Source organism: Mugil cephalus, chromosome 7, assembly GCF_022458985.1.
Source record: "Mugil cephalus isolate CIBA_MC_2020 chromosome 7, CIBA_Mcephalus_1.1, whole genome shotgun sequence".
Lineage (NCBI taxonomy): Eukaryota > Metazoa > Chordata > Actinopteri > Mugiliformes > Mugilidae > Mugil > Mugil cephalus.
This window is the reverse complement of record NC_061776.1, coordinates 17,836,930-17,855,809: the sequence shown is the minus strand read 5'-3', so window position 1 is coordinate 17,855,809 and position 18,880 is coordinate 17,836,930. Positions and strand designations below refer to the sequence as shown.

The following is an 18,880-nucleotide window of genomic DNA, read 5'->3' as shown; positions in this document are numbered from 1 at the left end:
TTTTGCAACTCCATGAACAAGCAGGAGTAGTGTAGACACATGCAGAGCGTGAAGTAAAAATACTCACTGTAAAGAACAGAAAGGAAATAAAATACGTAAGAAGACATAAGAAAACATGAGGAAAGGAAGGAAGTCAGAAATAAAAGAGAAAGGTGCTTAAGACATTATGAAAAGCCTGTTAGTAGATGTGTTTTCATATACTGTATAACTTGGAAAAACTGAGTGGTTATGGTTTAATTGTGATGTAGAGGAAAACACTGCTGCCGCAAGACAGTCTGTGTATTTATTTATTTATTATTTAACTAGCTCGAATTAAAAAGAACGAGATCCTTACAGGGTCGGGAACAGGTTATGATTTTTAACTTTATGTCGACTAAAATACATTTTAAAAACAGGGCTCCAGTAGAGGCAGTGTTCATCCGACAGCCCCATGTTTTATTTTGGGTTGTTTGACATAAAAGATACAAGTGTACAAATACCTGGAATAAAAATATCTCAGACACTCGACCTTACTGTTTTTAATCATGATATACACTCACTTTATTAGGTACACGTAGTAAAAGGTTGGACCCCTTTTGCCTTCAGAACTGCCTTAATTCTTGGTGTCATACTTTCAATAAGGTGTTGGAAACATTCCTCGGAGATTTTGGTCCATATTGACATGGTAGTATAAAGCAGTTGCTGCAGATTTGTCGGCTACACATCTATGATGCCAATCTCCTGTTCCACCACATCCCAAAGGTGATCTATCTACTGGACTGAGATCTGGTGACTGTGGAGGCCATTGGAGTACAGTGAACTCATTGTCATGTTCTAGAAACCAGTTTGAGATGATATGAGCTTTGTGACATGGTGCATTATCCTGCTGGAAGTAGCCGTCAGAAGATGGTCCACTGTGGTCATAAAGGGATGGACATAGTCAGCAACAATACTCAGGTAGGATGTGGCATTTAAACCATGCTCAGTTTGTACTAAGGGGCCCAAAGTGTGGCAAGAAAATATCCCCCACACCATCACACCACCACCACCAGCCTGAACCACTGATACAAAAAAAAACACACATTGTGTGCTTGGTATATGAATCAGAAAGGAGATTGTGGTGGCCAAAGTAATGCACTGATTTACGTAAAAACTATTTAAATAAAATATGTAATTTGTTCATATTACTTTCTGCTTCTCAGGAAACTAATTAAAGTAAATACTTGTATATGTGTAGTTTATTGCCTAATATTAGTCTTCTGATATCATTGTTTTTAGTAACCCAGAGCATATATGCTATTTCTTTACATCCCGTGTGTCTCAAGTACTGTGCTCTGTTCTGGGTTTGGGGAGGGGAGAGGAGGTGTGGTTGTGGTAAAAGTAAGTAGAACGTCAAGTTCCCACTTGACCCAAATACATTGGAAATTACTGAGGGAAATTACCTTCAGCTACTAGTAAGTATTTAAACTTCACTACCAGAGACAGATCTTATCAGTTCATCCAGACTGACACTCCTGCTCTTAACATAATCCACGGCTGAAGAGAATGGCAAAGGTTGTTGCTTGTGTCTCCATACTGCTGGTGCTGCTGGCGACGCTCGGTGAAAGCAGTAAGTAGGACTTCACTTGTAGTCATAGCAACATGATGATTGATGATGTATTAAATTTCTCTATTAATATAGAGAGTATGGATTATATAGAGAACATGTGAGACGTTTCTGTGTCCGAAATGACATTACGGGAAATATGTAACTAGACTTGTGTGATTCTTCTTTTCTTTGAAGGTCCCATTTTATGCTGCACTAAATACCAACCAAAGAAAATCAGTATCAGAGTACTCAAAGACTACACCATTCAAGACATCAATTACTGCAAACTCGACGCAGTAATGTAAGATAAAATAATCAGCGCAATCAAAACAACACACATGTCCACTGTCGGCACTGTCATTGTACTGAATGTCTTCCCTCCTGTGACAACAGTTTCACGACTATCAGGGGCAGATATGCGTGTGGCAATCCGAAAGACCCGTGGGTTCAGATTGCCATGGAGAAGCTGCCACAGTAAGATCACTCAAACACAAGAACAGCACCAACACTCATTTAGTTGTGCTGTGTGACTCTGTCTAACGTGTCCCTCGTTTGTCTTTCAGAAGATCATCAGTCAAAGCATGAAGGCATCAATTCAAAGTGAATTAAAATAATATGTGTATTCCTTTAAATCTGTTTATGTGAATCCAATAAAAATATATATTTTATATGTAAATTGAAGAACCTGAGTCTGTTGTTTTTATGGATATGTTGAAAAATACCAAAGTATAATTTTTGCAACTCCATGAACAAGCAGGAGTAGTGTAGACACATGCGGAGCGTGAAGTAAAAATACTCACTGTAAAGAAGGAACAGAAAGGAAATAAAATACATAAGAAGACATAAGAAAACATGAGGAAATGAAGGAAGTCAGAAATAAAAGGGAAAGGTGCTTAAGACATTATGAAAAGCCTGTTAGTAAATGTGTTTTCCAGTTCGTTAAGTCTGACCACTGCACTAAATGCAGCCCTGACATAAGTTATACTTTAATGAAGGTTATATTGCTCTCGTTGACACTTGTTGTATTTATGGGCCATGCTTTCAGCTGTAAATTGTTTGCTCTTCCTACGAGCTGGGTAACATTACTAAACTCTGACCCACTGAGGATTATATGCGTATGTTAGTTTCCATCTGCCTTGGCTAAAGAAAGCCCCGTCTCTGAGCAGCACGTTCTTGAACTTTACTTGTGCTACTGTCAAACAACTCATTCGACAGGTTTCATTAGACACCGATTCTGACTTCTTTGTACTGATTTCCCAGTATTCTCTAGCTGAAGATTCTTGTTTGCGTAAGCACAGACTCGCTGCTGCCACGTGGTACAAGTCCGAATTGAAATCTTCTCATCAAGATTGTTGTTTTTTTTTATATTGTTGCTCATTTTAAGAAGAACCTCTAGACCCATCTGTTCAGACTCATCTCATCTTCTACTACCGCTTAATCCTCACTAGGGTCATGGGGGTTGCTGGAGCCTATCCCAGCTGCTGTTTAGATTCACTTTTGTTAATTTATTGTATAAAAAAAAAATATCACATCAAGCCAAAATCTGCTCTATTATCAGTTCTGCCGTATGCGCAGCACTTACAGAGGATTAAATTGCGTTACTGTAAGACCCATGGCACAGCACAGGAAGTTAAACACTTAACTAGAAATATAAACATCTGAGATAAAATAATAATAATAAGTCAAGGAGTATAAAAATAAAAAAGGCACATGACACACTAACAGATTCAAATGAGTCCAATGTCCATTTGTATTTGTGTCTAGATTAGTAAACTGTTGCCCATAAAGTTGGAATAATTTTGTTTTTACACACTTTCCTTTTTATTCCTATTTACACAAATCACATTGTCACAATCATTTCATAAGAATAGGTAAATACTATGTATTTTGTCTTACCTAGTTGCATGCATTTATTTCTATTCTATTTAATTTATACATACTTGCAGTTTTTCAGGGTTTCTAAACTTTTGATACACATTTTTATATCTTCTTTATTTGTTGTGGCCTCCACTGATTTTAACTTCACTGATGTTTATCTAGCTGTGACCTGTCACAGGGTTGTTGCTGTATTATTTTTTATTAATTCACACCGTGGCATGTGTCCACACAGAGTGTAATTCAGAGGTTCGGCGGTGGGAGGCACTGCCCCTCCAGCCCAGGAAGGATTCACCTCATGAGGGACCGGCTGGATGTCCGAGGCGGAAGGCACTTCCCGTGTGTTTAATTTCACCAAGATGACTGCAAAGAGTCTGGTTTGGGTTTAACTCATAGCGAAATGTGCCACGCTGATAAAAAAAAAAAGTCGCTGTGGTTAGGTGTCTGAAACCATGATAAGATGAAGCGATATGAGGATGCCAGCACGCCCGGTCCCTGAACGCAGCACCAGCTAGCTGAAGCCAACTGTGCTAGCCGTGTCGATATCAATAATGACAGCCACGAGGGAAAGATGCTTACAAAGGAGCAAAGTAAGAGCCATATAATTACATTTGAGCCTTTCTTTGCAGTGTATTGCGTGTACAGCATCTCTTATTAGCCCCTGTGCATGTGTAACATCAGTGTTTTGTTTCTAGGTGTAATGCAGGTGTAATGGCTGCAGTGGGGGTGGTCACAGCTGGCTGAGGTACACCCACAGACCTGGCAGGTATCCAGGCCCAACGCGTAGCAGTCATGAAAGAGGAGGGCAGGACAGAAAGTGGGGGTCTGTTTGAGGACCTGGACTTCCCCGATGAGGACGCGTCCCTGTTCTCTGACAGGTCCACGCCCATCGGCAGGCTGCAAGGAGACATCACCTGGCTGCGGCCGCAGGTACAATGGTGTAGCGTGACGTGCCAAGAGGAAATAGGAAATGCCAAGGTGAATTCAACCTGTGTTTTTTCTTGTCACGGGTGAGATGTTGCTCAGCACGTGTGAGTACTGGCTCAGTAACACCCTTCACAGGATGACGCGCTCAGGCGTCGAGGAATTTCCTGAATCAGGTGGTGGATTTGACTATGAAATGAGATGGAGCAAAGTTATTGTTCAACTTACATAATACTTTAACCTGTCTGGAAACTATGCAGACTTTCAGCTGGACTTTCTTGAGTTTCTCATCAAAGTGTAGAGTCTCTTTACTATCCAATACCCAACTGCAATTAGGGGACGTTGTTCAAGCTAACCACCTACAGATGTTCCAGAAAGAAAAAGAAAAACCTAAACCCCTCACTAGTCATTTAGAACTGAAGAGGCCACTTGAATGATGGTGACATGTCTTCAAGATGACTGCAGTTTCTTTGTTTTGGTTTTGTTCTTAGACGCATGACCTGGATGACTTAGAATCTTTTGTCTCCTGTTAACTGCCCTTTAAGTCCATTTTAACTAATACTTTTGAAGCCAACACTCTTTGTACTCTTTTCGTATAGCGAGTCATTTTATTTTATTTTAATTTCCACACCCCCAGGAGATCTGCCAGGCGCCAGCTCTCTTTCCAGACAACATCAACCTGGCTCACGTGAAACAAGGCCTGTTACGAGACTGCTGGTTTCTCTGTGCATGCACCTTCCTGCTCAAGAGCAAACAGCTGCGTGTGCCGCCCTGGCGGTTGATGTAAGCTACTACAGTAGAGTTGTCCATTTTCACTAAGACATGACGACCGCTGAGAAAGGGCAGAAAATGTCACAGTGCACAGAACACTGCTTGTAGCTCCAACACATTTATGTGAGCCTGAGCCATCCACTTGGACCAAACCCCGTTCACTGCTCTGCCCATCAACGTCCCGCCCCATCCCCTGAGGGACGCGTCCGTTGTCACGGTTACCCTGGATGTCACCGTCCCCAGTGGTACCCCTGAGGTGAGAGCAGATATTAGATAGTTGTCTGTATATGAGAATATTCTGATGCCGCTGTTTCTCAATGGGGACAGCGCTGCCTCCACACACTTGCTGAATACCCTCGGAGCTAGTGATAGACCGAATGGGATTTTCTGAAACTCATAGGTTACGTCTTGATACGCAAACCTGAGAAACTTTCTGTGTGCGGGATAAATGGCAATGTGAAAATATGCATCTGAAAGATCGATCGTCACAAACCAATCTTTTGGACGTATCGAGCGACAGAGCACTATGTGTGTTAACATTCTGAACGTGTACTTTCGCAAGTGCTTGTTTAATACACGCAGGTCTAATATGGGGCAAAGAGATGCGCTGTCTTTCTTTGGAATAAAGAAGTAACGGGAGTAAAAACCCTGTTGCGCTCCCTCGTTCGGCACCTTTCTTCTAGTGCCCTCAGCAAACTGCCTGGCTGCAGAAATGTAATTTTTTATTTCCGTCTTCCCCAAAACAAAACCCTGTGCTTGGTGGAAGTCTAACGTGTTTGATGACACTGAGTGAATTGTGGAACACTTGTGCTTGGTGACACTGTGAAACCTGCCCCTGAGTCTGCTTTCCCTGAACCCGTGGGGAGGGAGACTGAGAGAGGACTCCTGGAAAACTGTGAATCATAGGAGCCTCTAAACACTGAACAATGGGGCTGATCTCCTCCCTTACTGTTTTTCTTCTTTTTAAGGAGAAGAAGGTGTAGGAGAAGACCGCGTTAGGATGGCTGCTTCTTCTTCCCCTCCCTGGGGTGAGACAGGGTTTTCCTTTTACTGCTGCAGCTATTGCTGCGAAGCCAGGTCTGGACGTCTGGGGTGGGTGAAGAGTGGGTTTTTGAGGTAAGCTTCTCCTTCCTGCTTCCTATGGGTGTCTCTTTCATCTTCTCCAAAGCCGGGCCAAAGAGACCCTTGGTGGGGTCATAGGGCGCATCCATGACCTTAGCCTTCTGAGAGTCACCTAAGCCTGACAGGTTCAGCCATAACGCTCTCTCACCTGAGACTGCAAGCCCCATCACACGACCACAGCCCTTAACTGCTCCTCTGGATGAGCGCGAGATTAAATCGTTCACAACGCATATTTCATCCCAGAGGGCTGGGTTAGGTATCCCTGAATCCAGCTGCCGCCCCATCTCCTCCAGGATCTCACCCTGATAGGCAGACAACAGTGTGACTGCATTGAGCGAACACACTGACTGCGCAGCATATTTATACATTCTCTGATAAATAGCCGCAGTGACGCGGTCTATTTTATTGGGCAGAGAAATGCAAGAAGAAACTGAAATGGATCGGCGGTTAGGGTGGAGGTGATAAGCCACTGAAGGTTCCACCGCTGGGGGTTCGATCAACCCCATCTCACCCGTACCCTCAATCTCTAGCTTAGAGCAGCCCTTGGTGGGAAGCTTGCTCTTAAACAGGGCAGACCAATAATGTCTAATTTCCTTCATGCATGCAGGCACTGCTGGTAAAAGCTGAGTAGCTACGGACGGAGCTGCTGGAAGCCTCTTACCATCATACAGGTCCTGCTCAGTCCCTTCAGGGCCCTGGACAGCCGGCCATGGGATAGCCAGCTTAGCCACAGCCCGCTTGCAGACTTCATACAAGTTGCAATCCACTGGGGGAACCATAAAAGCCCCACTTGGTGGCCTGGACGTCTGAGCCGGGAAACTGGTGTCATCCTCCTCTTCCTCCATGTCGTTCCAAATGGAGGAGGTCAGAGTTAGCGTCGCACTCTGCGTCCTCGTCTCCCTCGCCGATCCCTTCGAACAACCGGGGCAACAACGCGATAGCTTAACCCGATTATGTTAAGCCTACAAGAAAATGCTAGCCCAACCAAGACCGAATGAGCTCCTCTTGACTTGTTAGCCCAAGTTACAGACATCAGCTACCAAGTAGTAACACAGAGTAACCGAGTGACAGCTCGCCTTTACGCGGACACTGACCTTTAACCACTGCATAACTACTTCCAAAAAGACTTACTCAGCACAGTCCAAACAAAGCCAGAAACCTGTGTTCGGCGATGTTCTCCTTGACGGGACGCCTGAGAACTGAAATCCAAGCTAGCCTGGACGCGCTGAGGGAGCTGGTTGTAGTTTCTCACGGGAAGAAAGTGAGAATGAGTAAGGAGGGGTCGTTTGACAGTAATAGTACAAGGGGGCGGGGCCTGTATCACAGGTCAACCTGTCTGTCAAAGACAGACGTTGTGCCATTGGAGCTTCCGTAGTTGGTCACGCCCAAGGCGATTCCCGCAGTGAAACACCGAACGAAGTTAGAAAAAGAACTTTATTCGTGGCGCTGTTACTAACCACCCGAACACCTGCTTAATGAGCTAGAGGTTAGCATGGTTAGCATGGCATGTCTGGCCCCACATGTAACATACAAAGTGAATAACAGCAGAAACAGTACATTTGGCTTGACGTTTTGGCTGAGTGAGACAAGTCATGCACTTTGTAGCCATAGATATAAAACATGATAAGATGATGCTAATGGTTCGGAGTTGCTAGCTAGCACGCTACAGTGGTGCTAACACTACATACATACATTGTGCCTTACTGTTGCTGGTTCTAATATTTGTGGTGCAAGTTTGAAAATAAATGTTTTAATAAAACGTGATAAGATGATGCTAATTGTTCGGAGTTGCTAGCTAGCATGCTAAAGTGGTGCTAACGCTACATGCATACATTGTGCCTTACTGTTGCATGTTCGAATATTTGTGGTGCAAGTTTGAAAATAAATGTTTTTGAACTGCCAAACATGACTACCTTTTTATTTTAATAAAGTTCATTTTCCAAGTATCTTTTGTAGGATTATTTAAGAATTATATTGGTACTTTTTAAGTGTTATGGGGGTAACACTTGTGTAGTTAAGAAATGGTCCTCTGAAAGAGTTAATTTAATCATTACATAAAAGTGTTAAAAAACACTGGTTGGTGTTAGGCAGTGTGTTAAATTTAACTACAAGAAGAGTCAAATTTACACTAACTTAGTGTAAAGGTACCAACAATTGAAAAAGTGTTAAATTAACACTCTGACGTGTGGACCCATATAGACACTTTAAAAGTGTTAAGATCAACTCTTACAGTGTTAATTTGGGTATGCTGATTTTACTGTGTATAGACATGTTAATTTCCATCTGCCTTGGCTAAAGAAAGCCCTGTGTCTGAGCAGCACATTCTTGAACTTTACTTGTGCTACTGTCAAACAACTCATTCGACAGGTTTCATTAGACACCTATTCTGACTTCTTTGTACTGAGTTGCCACTATTTTCTAGTTGGAAGATTCTTGTTTGCGTAATCACAGACTCGCTGCTGCCACGTAGTACAAGACCCAATTGAAATCTTCTCATCAAGATTGTTGTTTTTTTCAGATTGCTGCTCATTTTAAGAAGAACCTCTAGACCCATCTGTTCAGACTCATCTCATCTTCTACTACGGCTTAATCCTCACTAGGGTCGTGAGGGTTGCTGGAGCCTATCCCAGCTGCTGTTTAGATTCACTTTTGTTAATTTATTGTAAAAAATATCACGTCAGGCCAAAATCTGCTCTATTGTCAATTCTGCGGTATGTGCAGCACTTACAGAGGATTAAATTGCGTTACTCAGTGCATTTACATGAAGAGCTTAATCGAGCTATGCTCAAAATTCGACTTTCTCACTACAGTCCTTGTCCCAATTTACATGCGGCGCAAGAAAACCAAATAACTGTTCTCCTCTTTCACACTAGGTGGCGATACGTGTCTTTTCACATGTTAATACCACGTTAATACGGAAAGAATTTCTGGCTGACCTATTACATGAAATAATAAACAAGAGTCGTTCATGCAGCAGGCCGGCATTTCAAACAACAACCAGATGGATAATAGTAAATTTTTAAATCTCGTACATAACGTTCGCGCTACTTCTGGTGCAGCTAAGATCCGCGATATCCCTCAGACGGTTCTTCTAGCGGCTCCGTTTCTCTTCTTCTTCTTCTGCGACCAGCTTTCTTGGACGTTTTTGTTCTGGGGTCACATGCCAGCGCAATGGTTGTGGAGCGTGCGCATTATCCGATGAAAACTCTGATTCCAATCACATTATCTGGGTGTCTCAATCGGATAATGAGAACTCCAGCGTAACGTGTTTACATACACCTAAGTTCTCCTGTTATAGTCCGATTAAGGCAATAATCCGTTTTTTTTCACGTGCATGTAAACACACTGACTGTAAGACCCGCGGCGCAGGAAGTTAAACACTTGAGATAAAAAAAATATAAGTCAAAGGGTATAAAAATAAAGGCACATAACACACAGACAACAGATTCAAGCGAGTCCATTGTCCAGTTGTGTCTAGATTAATAAACTGTTGCTTATAAAGTTGGAATGATTTTGTTTTTAGGCACGTTCCTTTTTATTCCTATTTACACAAATCACATTGTCACAATCATTTCATGAGAATAGGTAAATATACTATGTATTTTGTCTTATGATTCTTGAGAAACCCTCTTTAACTTTTATATGTTTCCCCTGGGGGACGTCATCAGGAGACATGGCGTAAACTTTCATAGTCGCACGTCGAACCTGTTTAGTCATTTCAAGAGGAAGCATCCTAAACAATATGCTGAGAGCCAAACAGCGAGGGGCCCAATGGCACCGGTACCGCAGGCGGAGGCAGCAGCTAGCCTAAGACCAAAACAGTAAACATTAACACAGACGTTTAACAAAGGCACTCCGTATGACGAGTTAAGCAAGCGATGGAAACAGGTAATAGAAGCAATTAGCCTTTATCTTGCACAAGATATGGTACCGTTCAAGACGGTAGAAAACTTTTTGTTACTACTTTTGCAAGAGTGCACTTTATTAGAATGTTGTTGTTGTTGTTTACCTTAAACTTGATTGTTTGCACATGCAGGCAAAACTGCAACTACTTAAGATAAAATCTATTGAGAAAGGTTCTTTGGACTAAATTGTCTGTTTTTCATTTTTCAATTTAAAATCGAAATCGTAATTTTATTTTTAAAAAATCGTGATATGACATTTTTGCCATATCGCCCACCCCTAATTTTCAAATATAAAAACAAAAGGTTACCTTTTGAAAAGTAAAGTGGTTTTGCTTGAAACAAAAGTATTAAAAAGGCACTTAAGGTATTTTTCTTTAAGAGTGTCCGACTGAAACCAAAGAAAGAAAACTTTTATTTTGATCATCCCTGTATTTCTATTTGGATAATTCTGTGCAATTTTATTTCATTTCAAATTTATTTTATTCTAAATAATAAGGCGCCCATAAGGTAAAGTCTTCCTTGCCTCAAGCCTCTGTGTCCTGCCGTATCTTACTGACAACTCTTAGTTTGTACACTGGATATTTAGATTAATAAACTGTTCCATAAAGTTGGAATAATTTTGTTTTTAGACACTTTCCTTTTTATTCCTGTTTACACAAATCACATTGTCACAATCATTGTCTTAAGATATGTCTTACCTGATCGTATGCATTCATTTTCTATTGTCTGTCTTTATGGTGAAGCACTTTGCCACGTTTGCTCCAGGAAGGTGCTCTATAAAGAAAATGTACTTGCCTGGATATTTAGTCTACCCATATGTTTGTAACTGATGCTCTGTTGCACACTATTGTGTTGCACTACAATGTCACCATTGTGCATTTGCCTTTTGTGGACCATGTCTTATGTATGTTTTTTATACATACTTGTAGCTTTTCAGGGTTTCTAAATTTTTGGTATATATTTTAAATACAGAGCGTATATGCGATCTCAAGCACTGTGTTCTGTTCTGGGGTTGGGTGGGCGGTGTGTGTGTGTGTGTCTGTGTGTGTGTGTGGGGGGGGTTGTGGTGAAAGTAAGTAGCAAAGCAGCACGTTAAAGTTCCCACCTGACCCAAATACGCTGCTAATTACTGATGGAAATTACCTTCAGCTACTAGTAAGTATTTAAACTTCACTACCAGAGGCAGACCTTATCAGTTCATCCAGACTGACACTCCTGCTCTTAACATAATCCACGGCTGAAGAGAATGGCAAAGGTTGTTGCTTGTGTCTCCATACTGCTGGTGCTGCTGGCGACGCTCGGTGAAAGCAGTAAGTAGGACTTCACTTGTAATCATAGTGACATGATGATTGATGATGTATTAAATTTCTCTATTAATATAGAGAGTATGGATTATACAGAGAACATGTGAGACATTTCTGTGTTCGAAATGACATTACAGAAAATATGTAACTAGACTTGTGTGATTCTTCTTTTCTTTGAAGGTCCCATTTTATGCTGCACTAAATATCAACCAAAGAAAATCAGTCTCAGACTACTCAAAGACTACACCATTCAAGACATCAATTACTGCAAGCTTGAAGCAGTAATGTAAGATAAAATAATCAACGCAATTAAAACAACACACATGTCCACTGTCGGCACTGTCATTGTACTGAATGTCTTTCCTCCTGTGACAACAGTTTCACGACTATCAAGGGCAGATACGTGTGTGGCAATCCGAAAGACCAGTGGGTTCAGATTGCCATGGAGAAGCTGCTAGGGTAGGATCACTCATCTCATCTTCAGACAGGTCGCCAGCCTATCACATTGCTAACACAGAGACAAGCAACCATTCACACCACTCACACTCAGACCTAGGTCAGGAGGAAGCTGGAGTAGCCTACACAGAGAAAACCGACGCCAGAGTACCTGGAGAAAACCCACGCCAGAGTACCCAGAGAAAACCGACGCCAGAGTACCCGGAGAAAACCCACGCCGGAGTACCCGGAGAAAACCCACGCCAGAGTACCCGGAGACAACCCACGCCAGAGTACCCGGAGAAAACCCACGCCAGAGTACCCAGAGACGACCCACGCATGAGTACCCGGAGAAAACCCATGCCAGAATACCCGGAGAAAACCCACGAGGACACAGGGAGAACCTGCAAACTCCACCCAGACCTTCTTATTGGGAGGCATCAGCAGTAACCACTGAACTGCGGTGCCGCCCGAAGTAAGATCACTTCTTTTCTTAATCTTTTCTCTATCTCTGTACTCCATGCTCAAACACAAGAACAGCACCAACACTCATTTAGTTGTGCTGTGTGACTCTGTCTAACGTGTCCCTCGTTTGTCTTTCAGAAGACCATGAACACCGTCTGCACAGAGGTTGTCAGAGAGCTCAAACACAGAAGATGAAGTCAACGCATGAAGGCATAAATTCAAAGTGAATTAAAATAATATTTCTATTCCTTTACATCTGTTTATGTAAACCCAATAAAATATATATTTTATATAGAACTTTAAGAACCTGGGTCTGTTTTTATGGATTTGTTGAAAAATACCAAAGTATAATTTTTGCAACTCCATGAACAAACACGAGTAATAGATGCATGCAGAGCGTGAAGTAAAAATAGGCCTAACCACTGTAAAGAAGGAACAGAAAGGAAATAAAAGACATAAGGAAACATAAGGAAAGGAAGGAAATAAAACCACAGAGGATTAAATTGCATTACTGGAAGACCCGCGGCACAGAAAGTTAAACACTTAACTAGAAATATAAACATTTGAGATAAGTCAATGAGTATAAAAATAAAAAAGGCACATAACACACTAACAGATTCAAGTGAGTCCAATGGCCAGTTGTGTCTAGATTAGTAAACTGTTCCATAAAGTTGGAATCATTTTGTTTTTAGACACTTTCCTTTTTATTCCTGTTCACACAAATCACATTGTCACAATCATTGTCTTAAGCTATGTCTTACCTGATCGTATGCATTCATTTTCTATTATCTATCTTTATGGTGAAGCACTTTGCCACGTTTGCTCCAGGAAGGGGCTGTATAAAGAAAATGTACTTGCCTGGATATTTAGTCTACCCATATGTGTGCAACTGATGCTCTGTTGCACACTATTGTGTTGCACTATGATGTCACCATTGTGCATTTGCCTTTTATGGACCACATCTTATGTATGTTTTTTTTTTTTTTTTATACATACTTGTAGTTTTTCAGGGTTTCTAAACTGTTGGTATATATTTTTATATACAGAGCGTATATGCGGGGGGTTGTGGTGAAAGTAAGTAGCAAAGAAGCACGTTAAAGTTCCCACATGACCCAAATAAGCTGCTAATTACTGAGGGACATTTCCCTCTGCTACTAGCAGTGATGGCAATAACGGCCTAAAAATAAACGGCGTTACTTTTTTCAGTAACGGGGTAATCTAACTAATTACTATTTCCATCGTCGTAACGCCGTTTCCGTTACTGAAAATTAAATGGGGCGCGTTACAAACTAAAGCTGTCTGTCATCATCCGACTCGTCCGACTTCGTTCTCAGGGACCAGCAAAGCTTTTTTTTTTTTTTTTTTTTTTTAGGAGAGGAAGGAGGGGTGAAATAACCGCATAGGTGATGATGACTGGCTAAGGTGGAGTAAGCTTTCATGATAAGCCAATCAGAGGCAGTGTTCAGTTTACACGCAAACCACACTCGTACACAACAACTTCACACCCACACCCAACCACAGACTGTATCATTTTAGAAGCTTCAACCCAAAAACAAGTTTTGGTCTACTCTCATAAAGACTGATCTCTGAAGGGAAGAGATCAAACAAACAAATCAAATGTGTTGTTATGTTGTTATACGATCGTTAATGGAAGCGCATTAGTGAACGGCGACTGCGTTTATATCTAGCTTGTATAGCCATCTCCTACACTTCAACGATCATGGCCGTGCTCTGCATCCGAGAAAAGGGGGGATTTGGCGGCAAATATCGGACTCTGTGCAGGACACAGTGATTTATTCTAATATCAGCAGCTATTAGAAAGAGCAGGGGTTTGACCCGTCCATTTATCAGGTCATCAACAAACTGTAACTTTATCTGCAATGTACGCGATGACGTATGGGGGAGGAAAATAAAAACAGGCAGCTCTTTATGTGAAAGCGGTGTATGTCTACCAGTTGGGGTCTAAGGTGCAATAAATATGAAAAGTTCTGTGAAAGCACGTGTTTATGCAACTGGCTGTGAAACCTGCAAATTATTAAACACATTTAAACTTCAAACCTCCCCCCCTCCCTTCGGGCACCCGCAGTCATTTTGCAGCGGTGAGCCACGGAAAATTTACTCGTCGCGTTGTTACAAACCACCCGAACACCTGCTTAATGAGCTAGCGGTTAGCATGGTTAGCATGGCATGTCTAGTCTCACATGTAACATACAAAGTGAATAACGGCAGTAAATGGTACCTTTGGTTTGACATTCTGGCTGAGTTTTTGAACTGCCAAACATGACTACCTTTTTATTTTAATAAAGTTCATTTTCCAAGTATTTTTTGTAGGATTATATAAGAATTATATTGACACCTTTTAAGTGTTATGGGGGTAACACTTGTGTAGTTAAGAAATAGTCCTAAGAGAGTTAATTGCTATCACTACATAAAAGTGTTAAAAAAAAAACTAACACTGGTTTATGTTAGGCAGTGTGTTAAATTTAACTACAAGAAGAGTCAAATTCACACTAACTTAGTGTAAAGGTAAAGATTTTACTGTGTGGCTACTAGTAAGTATTTAAACTTCACTGCCAGAGGTAGACCTTATCAGTTCATCCAGGCTGAAACTCCTGCTCTTAACATAATACACGGCTGAAGAAAATGGCAAAGGTTGTTGCTTGTGTTTCCATACTGCTGGTGCTGCTGGTGACGCTCGGTGAAAGCAGTAAGTAGGACTTCACCTGTAATCATAGCGACATGATGATTGATGATGTGTTAAAATTCACTATTAATATTGATTCATGAGAACATGTCAGATGTTTCTATGTTCGAAATGACATTACAGAAAATATGTAACTAGACTTGTGTGATTCTTCTTTTCTTTGAAGGTCCCAATTTACGCTGCACTGAATACCAACCAAAGGCAATCAGTCTCAAAGTACTCAAAAACTACACCATTCAAAAGATGAATTACTACAAACTCAGCGCAGTAATGTAAGAAAAAATAATCAGCGCAATTAAAACAATACACATGTCCACTGTTGGCACTGTCATTGTACTGAATTTCTTCCCTCCTGTGACAACAGTTTCACAACTATCGGGGGCAGATACGTGTGTGGCAATCCAAAAGACCGGTGGGTTCAGAGTGCCATGGAGAAGCTGCCACGGTAAGATCACTCATCATCTTATCTTCAGACAGGTCGGCAGCCTATCACAGGGCTAACACAGAGACAAACAACCATTCACACCACTCACACTCACACCTAGGTCAGGAGAAAGCTGGAGTAGCCTGGAGTAGTTCTTTTAGTAGTTTTTAAATGTCTTAACGGTCTTGGGCCTTCTTATTTCTCTGACTTACTTTTACCGTATCAACCCTCACAAACCCTGAGGTCCTCCAGCACCGGCCTTTTAACAATACCACAAGTTAGATCTAGGACACACAGGGAGGCGGCATTCAGTTATTATGTTCCCCGACTGTAGAACAGCTGGAGAACCTCAGAGCAACAGAGACTGTTGATACTTTTAAAAAGAGGCTCAAGACTCACCTTTTTAATCAGGCTTTTTCATGATTTAAATTCCTATTAACTCTATTTTATCACATTGAATTTGTAGTTATGTTATTTGTATTTTATGTGGCATACTTTTACATGGTTCATTTACTTACTTTTATAACCAGTTTTTATTGGCAAAGAGTGTTTCAACTTTTTATTTACTATTATATTACTTTATTTATTTACTTTATCTTTTTATTTATTTTTTATCTACTTTTTTCAATATCTTAGCACATTTTATTGTCTTATTGTTTTAGTCTTTTAGTCCACCGGTGTTTCCTCATGGGGGGTTGTTCCTGTCTGCCTGTGGGGGCGCTGTCCCTTAGGGTCCCTTTGGCCTGGGTGGTTAGACATTCTGCACCTTGGTGTGGGGGCCTCCCTGCCCAGGTCAGGGTGACCTTTACAGTGATGCCCTTATGGTTTAAGGGCTGGGACTCCTCAGCCATAAGGTAGCATCTTGCTCGCCTCAAGCCTCTGTGTCCTAACATGTATTGCTGACAACTCATAATGTGTATACTGGTGTGTGTGCCTATGTATAAGCTGTGTGCATGTGTGCGTGTCTATGTGTGTGTGTGTGTGTGTGTGTGTGTGTGTGTTTGTTTTTTGTTATTGTTTTTTATGTGTTTGTGTGTCTTGTAATATCTTATGGGTTTTTTATGTATAGCACTTTGGGTTGCTTTTTAGTATGAAAAGTGCTATATAAATAAATAAAGTTTGAAGCTTGAAGTTAGGCTATGTCTTACCTGGTCGTATGTATTTATTTTCTATTATCTATCTTTATGGTGAAGCACTTTGCCACGTTTGCTCCAGGAAGGTGCTCTATAAAGAAAATGTACTTGCCTGGATATTTAGTCCACTCATATGTTTGTAACTGATGCTCTGTTGCACACTATTGTGTTGCACTACGATGTCACCATTGTGCATTTGCCTTTTATGGACCACGTCTTATGTACGTTTTTTATACATATTTGTAGTTTTTCAGGGTTTCTAAATTTTTGGTATATATTTTTATATACAGAGCGTATATGCGATCTCAAGCACTGTGTTCTGTTCTGGGGTTGGGTGGGCGGTGTGTGTGTGTGTGTGTGTGTGTGTGTGTGTGTGTGTTTGGGGTGTGTGTGTGTGTGTGTGTGTGTGTGTGTGTGTGTGTGGGGTGGGTTGTGGTGAAAGTAAGTAGCAAAGCAGCACGTTAAAGTTCCCACCTGACCCAAATACGCTGCTAATTACTGATGGAAATTACCTTCAGCTACTAGTAAGTATTTAAACTTCACTACCAGAGGCAGACCTTATCAGTTCATCCAGGCTGAAACTCCTGCTCTTAACGTAATTCACGGCTGAAGAGAATGGCAAAGGTTGTTGCTTGTGTCTCCATACTGCTGGTGCTGCTGGCGACGCTCGGTGAAAGCAGTAAGTAGGACTTCACCTGTAGTCATAGCAACATGATGATTGATGATGCATTAAATTTCACTATTAATATTGATTCATGAGAACATGTCAGACGTTTCTATCTTCGATGACATTACAGAAAATATGTAACTAGACTTGTGTGATTCTTCTTTTCTTTGAAGGTCCCATTTTATGCTGCACTAAATACCAACCAAAGGCAATCAGTCTCAAAGTACTCAAAGACTACACCATTCAAACGAGGGATTACTGCAAACTCGAAGCAGTAATGTAAGATAAAATAATCAATAAGCAATTAAAACAACACACATGTCCACTGTCGGCACTGTCATTGTACTGAATTTCTTCCCTCCTGTGACAACAGTTTCACGACTATCAGGGGCAGATACGCGTGTGGCAATCCGAAAGACCAGTGGGTTCAGATTGCCATGGAGAAGCTGCTAGGGTAGGATCACTCATCTCATCTTCAGACAGGTCGCCAGCCTATCACATTGCTAACACAGAGACAAGCAACCATTCACACCACTCACACTCAGACCTAGGTCAGGAGGAAGCTGGAGTAGCCTACACAGAGAAAACCGACGCCAGAGTACCTGGAGAAAACCCACGCCAGAGTACCCAGAGAAAACCGACGCCAGAGTACCTGGAGAAAACCCACGCCGGAGTACCCGAGAAAACCCACGCCAGAGTACCCGGAGACAACCCACGCCAGAGTACCCGGAGAAAACCCACGCCAGAGTACCCAGAGACGACCCACGCATGAGTACCCGGAGAAAACCCACGCCAGAGTACCCGGAGACAACTCACGCCAGAGTACCCGGAGAAAACCCATGCCAGAATACCCGGAGAAAACCCACGAGGACACAGGGAGAACCTGCAAACTCCACCCAGACCTTCTTATTGGGAGGCATCAGCAGTAACCACTGAGCCGCCCGAAGTAAGATCACTTCTTTTCTTAATCTTTTCTCTATCTCTGTACTCCATGCTCAAACACAAGAACAGCACCAACACTCATTTAGTTGTGCTGTGTGACTCTGTTTAATGTGTCCTTCATTTGTCTTTCAGAAGACCATGAACACCGTCTGCACAGAGGTTGTCAGAGAGCTCAAACACAGAAGATGAAGTCAACGCATAAAGGCATCAATTCAAAGTGAATTAAAATAATATTTGTATTCCTTTAAATCTCTTTATGTAAATCCAATAAAATATATATGTTATATATAACTTTAAGAACCTGGGTCTTTTTTTATGGATATGTTGAAAAATACCAGAGTATAATTTTTGCAACTCCATGAACAAACACGAGTAATAGACGCATGCAGAGCGTGAAGTAAAAATAGGCCTAACCACTGTAAAGAAGGAACAGAAAGGAAATAAAAGACATAAGGAAAGGAAGGAAGCCAGAAATAAAAAAGAAAGGTGCTTAAGACATTATGAAAACCCTGTTAGTAAATGTGTTTTCCAGTTCATTAAGCATGACCACTGCACGGAAACGCAGCCCTGAGATAAATTATACTTTATTCAAGGTTATAATGCTCTTGCTGACACTATCCCAGCTGCTGTTTAGACTCACTT

The 18,880-nt window shown here is 41.5% G+C and overlaps 3 protein-coding genes across 4 annotated transcripts; all 3 read left to right on the top strand.

The window, feature by feature from the left end:
• Positions 1-1,429: 1,429 nt before the first annotated feature.
• LOC125010091 (C-C motif chemokine 4-like) lies at positions 1,430-2,248 on the top strand. 2 transcript variants are annotated; one of them, XM_047588443.1, is made up of 4 exons: positions 1,430-1,588; positions 1,763-1,868; positions 1,961-2,041; positions 2,134-2,248. In XM_047588443.1, the coding sequence occupies exons 1-4, from the start codon at positions 1,525-1,527 to the stop codon at positions 2,150-2,152; spliced, it is 270 nt and encodes an 89-aa protein (XP_047444399.1). In that variant the 5' UTR covers positions 1,430-1,524; the 3' UTR covers positions 2,153-2,248. The 2 variants fall into 2 exon arrangements, with proteins under 2 accessions (XP_047444399.1, XP_047444398.1); XM_047588442.1 differs by having other exon boundaries at positions 2,131-2,248.
• A 9,073-nt stretch (positions 2,249-11,321) lies between these two features.
• LOC125010653 (C-C motif chemokine 2-like) lies at positions 11,322-12,229 on the top strand (the record flags this gene model as incomplete). Its single annotated transcript, XM_047589413.1, has 4 exons — positions 11,322-11,474; positions 11,649-11,754; positions 11,847-11,927; positions 12,019-12,229. Coding segments are annotated over exons 1-4 (462 nt in total), but the record flags the coding sequence as incomplete, so codon positions are not given.
• Positions 12,230-17,070: 4,841 nt separating this feature from the next.
• Positions 17,071-18,068, top strand: LOC125010652 (C-C motif chemokine 3-like). Its single transcript, XM_047589412.1, has 5 exons — positions 17,071-17,308; positions 17,470-17,575; positions 17,670-17,750; positions 17,842-17,944; positions 18,018-18,068. The coding sequence occupies exons 1-5, from the start codon at positions 17,245-17,247 to the stop codon at positions 18,066-18,068; spliced, it is 405 nt and encodes a 134-aa protein (XP_047445368.1). The 5' UTR covers positions 17,071-17,244.
• The last annotated feature ends 812 nt before the right edge of the window (positions 18,069-18,880 follow it).

Bases quoted from the DNA above. Each gene is read 5' to 3' on its own strand.
- LOC125010091 (XM_047588442.1), top strand. From the start codon at position 1,525: ATGGCAAAGGTTGTTGCTTGTGTCTCCATACTGCTGGTGCTGCTGGCG. The intron at 1,589-1,762 runs GTAAGTAGGACT...TTTTCTTTGAAG, and splicing joins GGCGACGCTCGGTGAAAGCA to GTCCCATTTTATGCTGCACT. The intron at 1,869-1,960 runs GTAAGATAAAAT...CTGTGACAACAG, and splicing joins TGCAAACTCGACGCAGTAAT to TTTCACGACTATCAGGGGCA.
- LOC125010652 (XM_047589412.1), top strand. From the start codon at position 17,245: ATGGCAAAGGTTGTTGCTTGTGTCTCCATACTGCTGGTGCTGCTGGCG. The intron at 17,751-17,841 runs GTAGGATCACTC...ACTCACACTCAG, and splicing joins GCCATGGAGAAGCTGCTAGG to ACCTAGGTCAGGAGGAAGCT. The intron at 17,945-18,017 runs GTACCTGGAGAA...AACCCACGCCAG, and splicing joins CAGAGAAAACCGACGCCAGA to AGTACCCGGAGAAAACCCAC.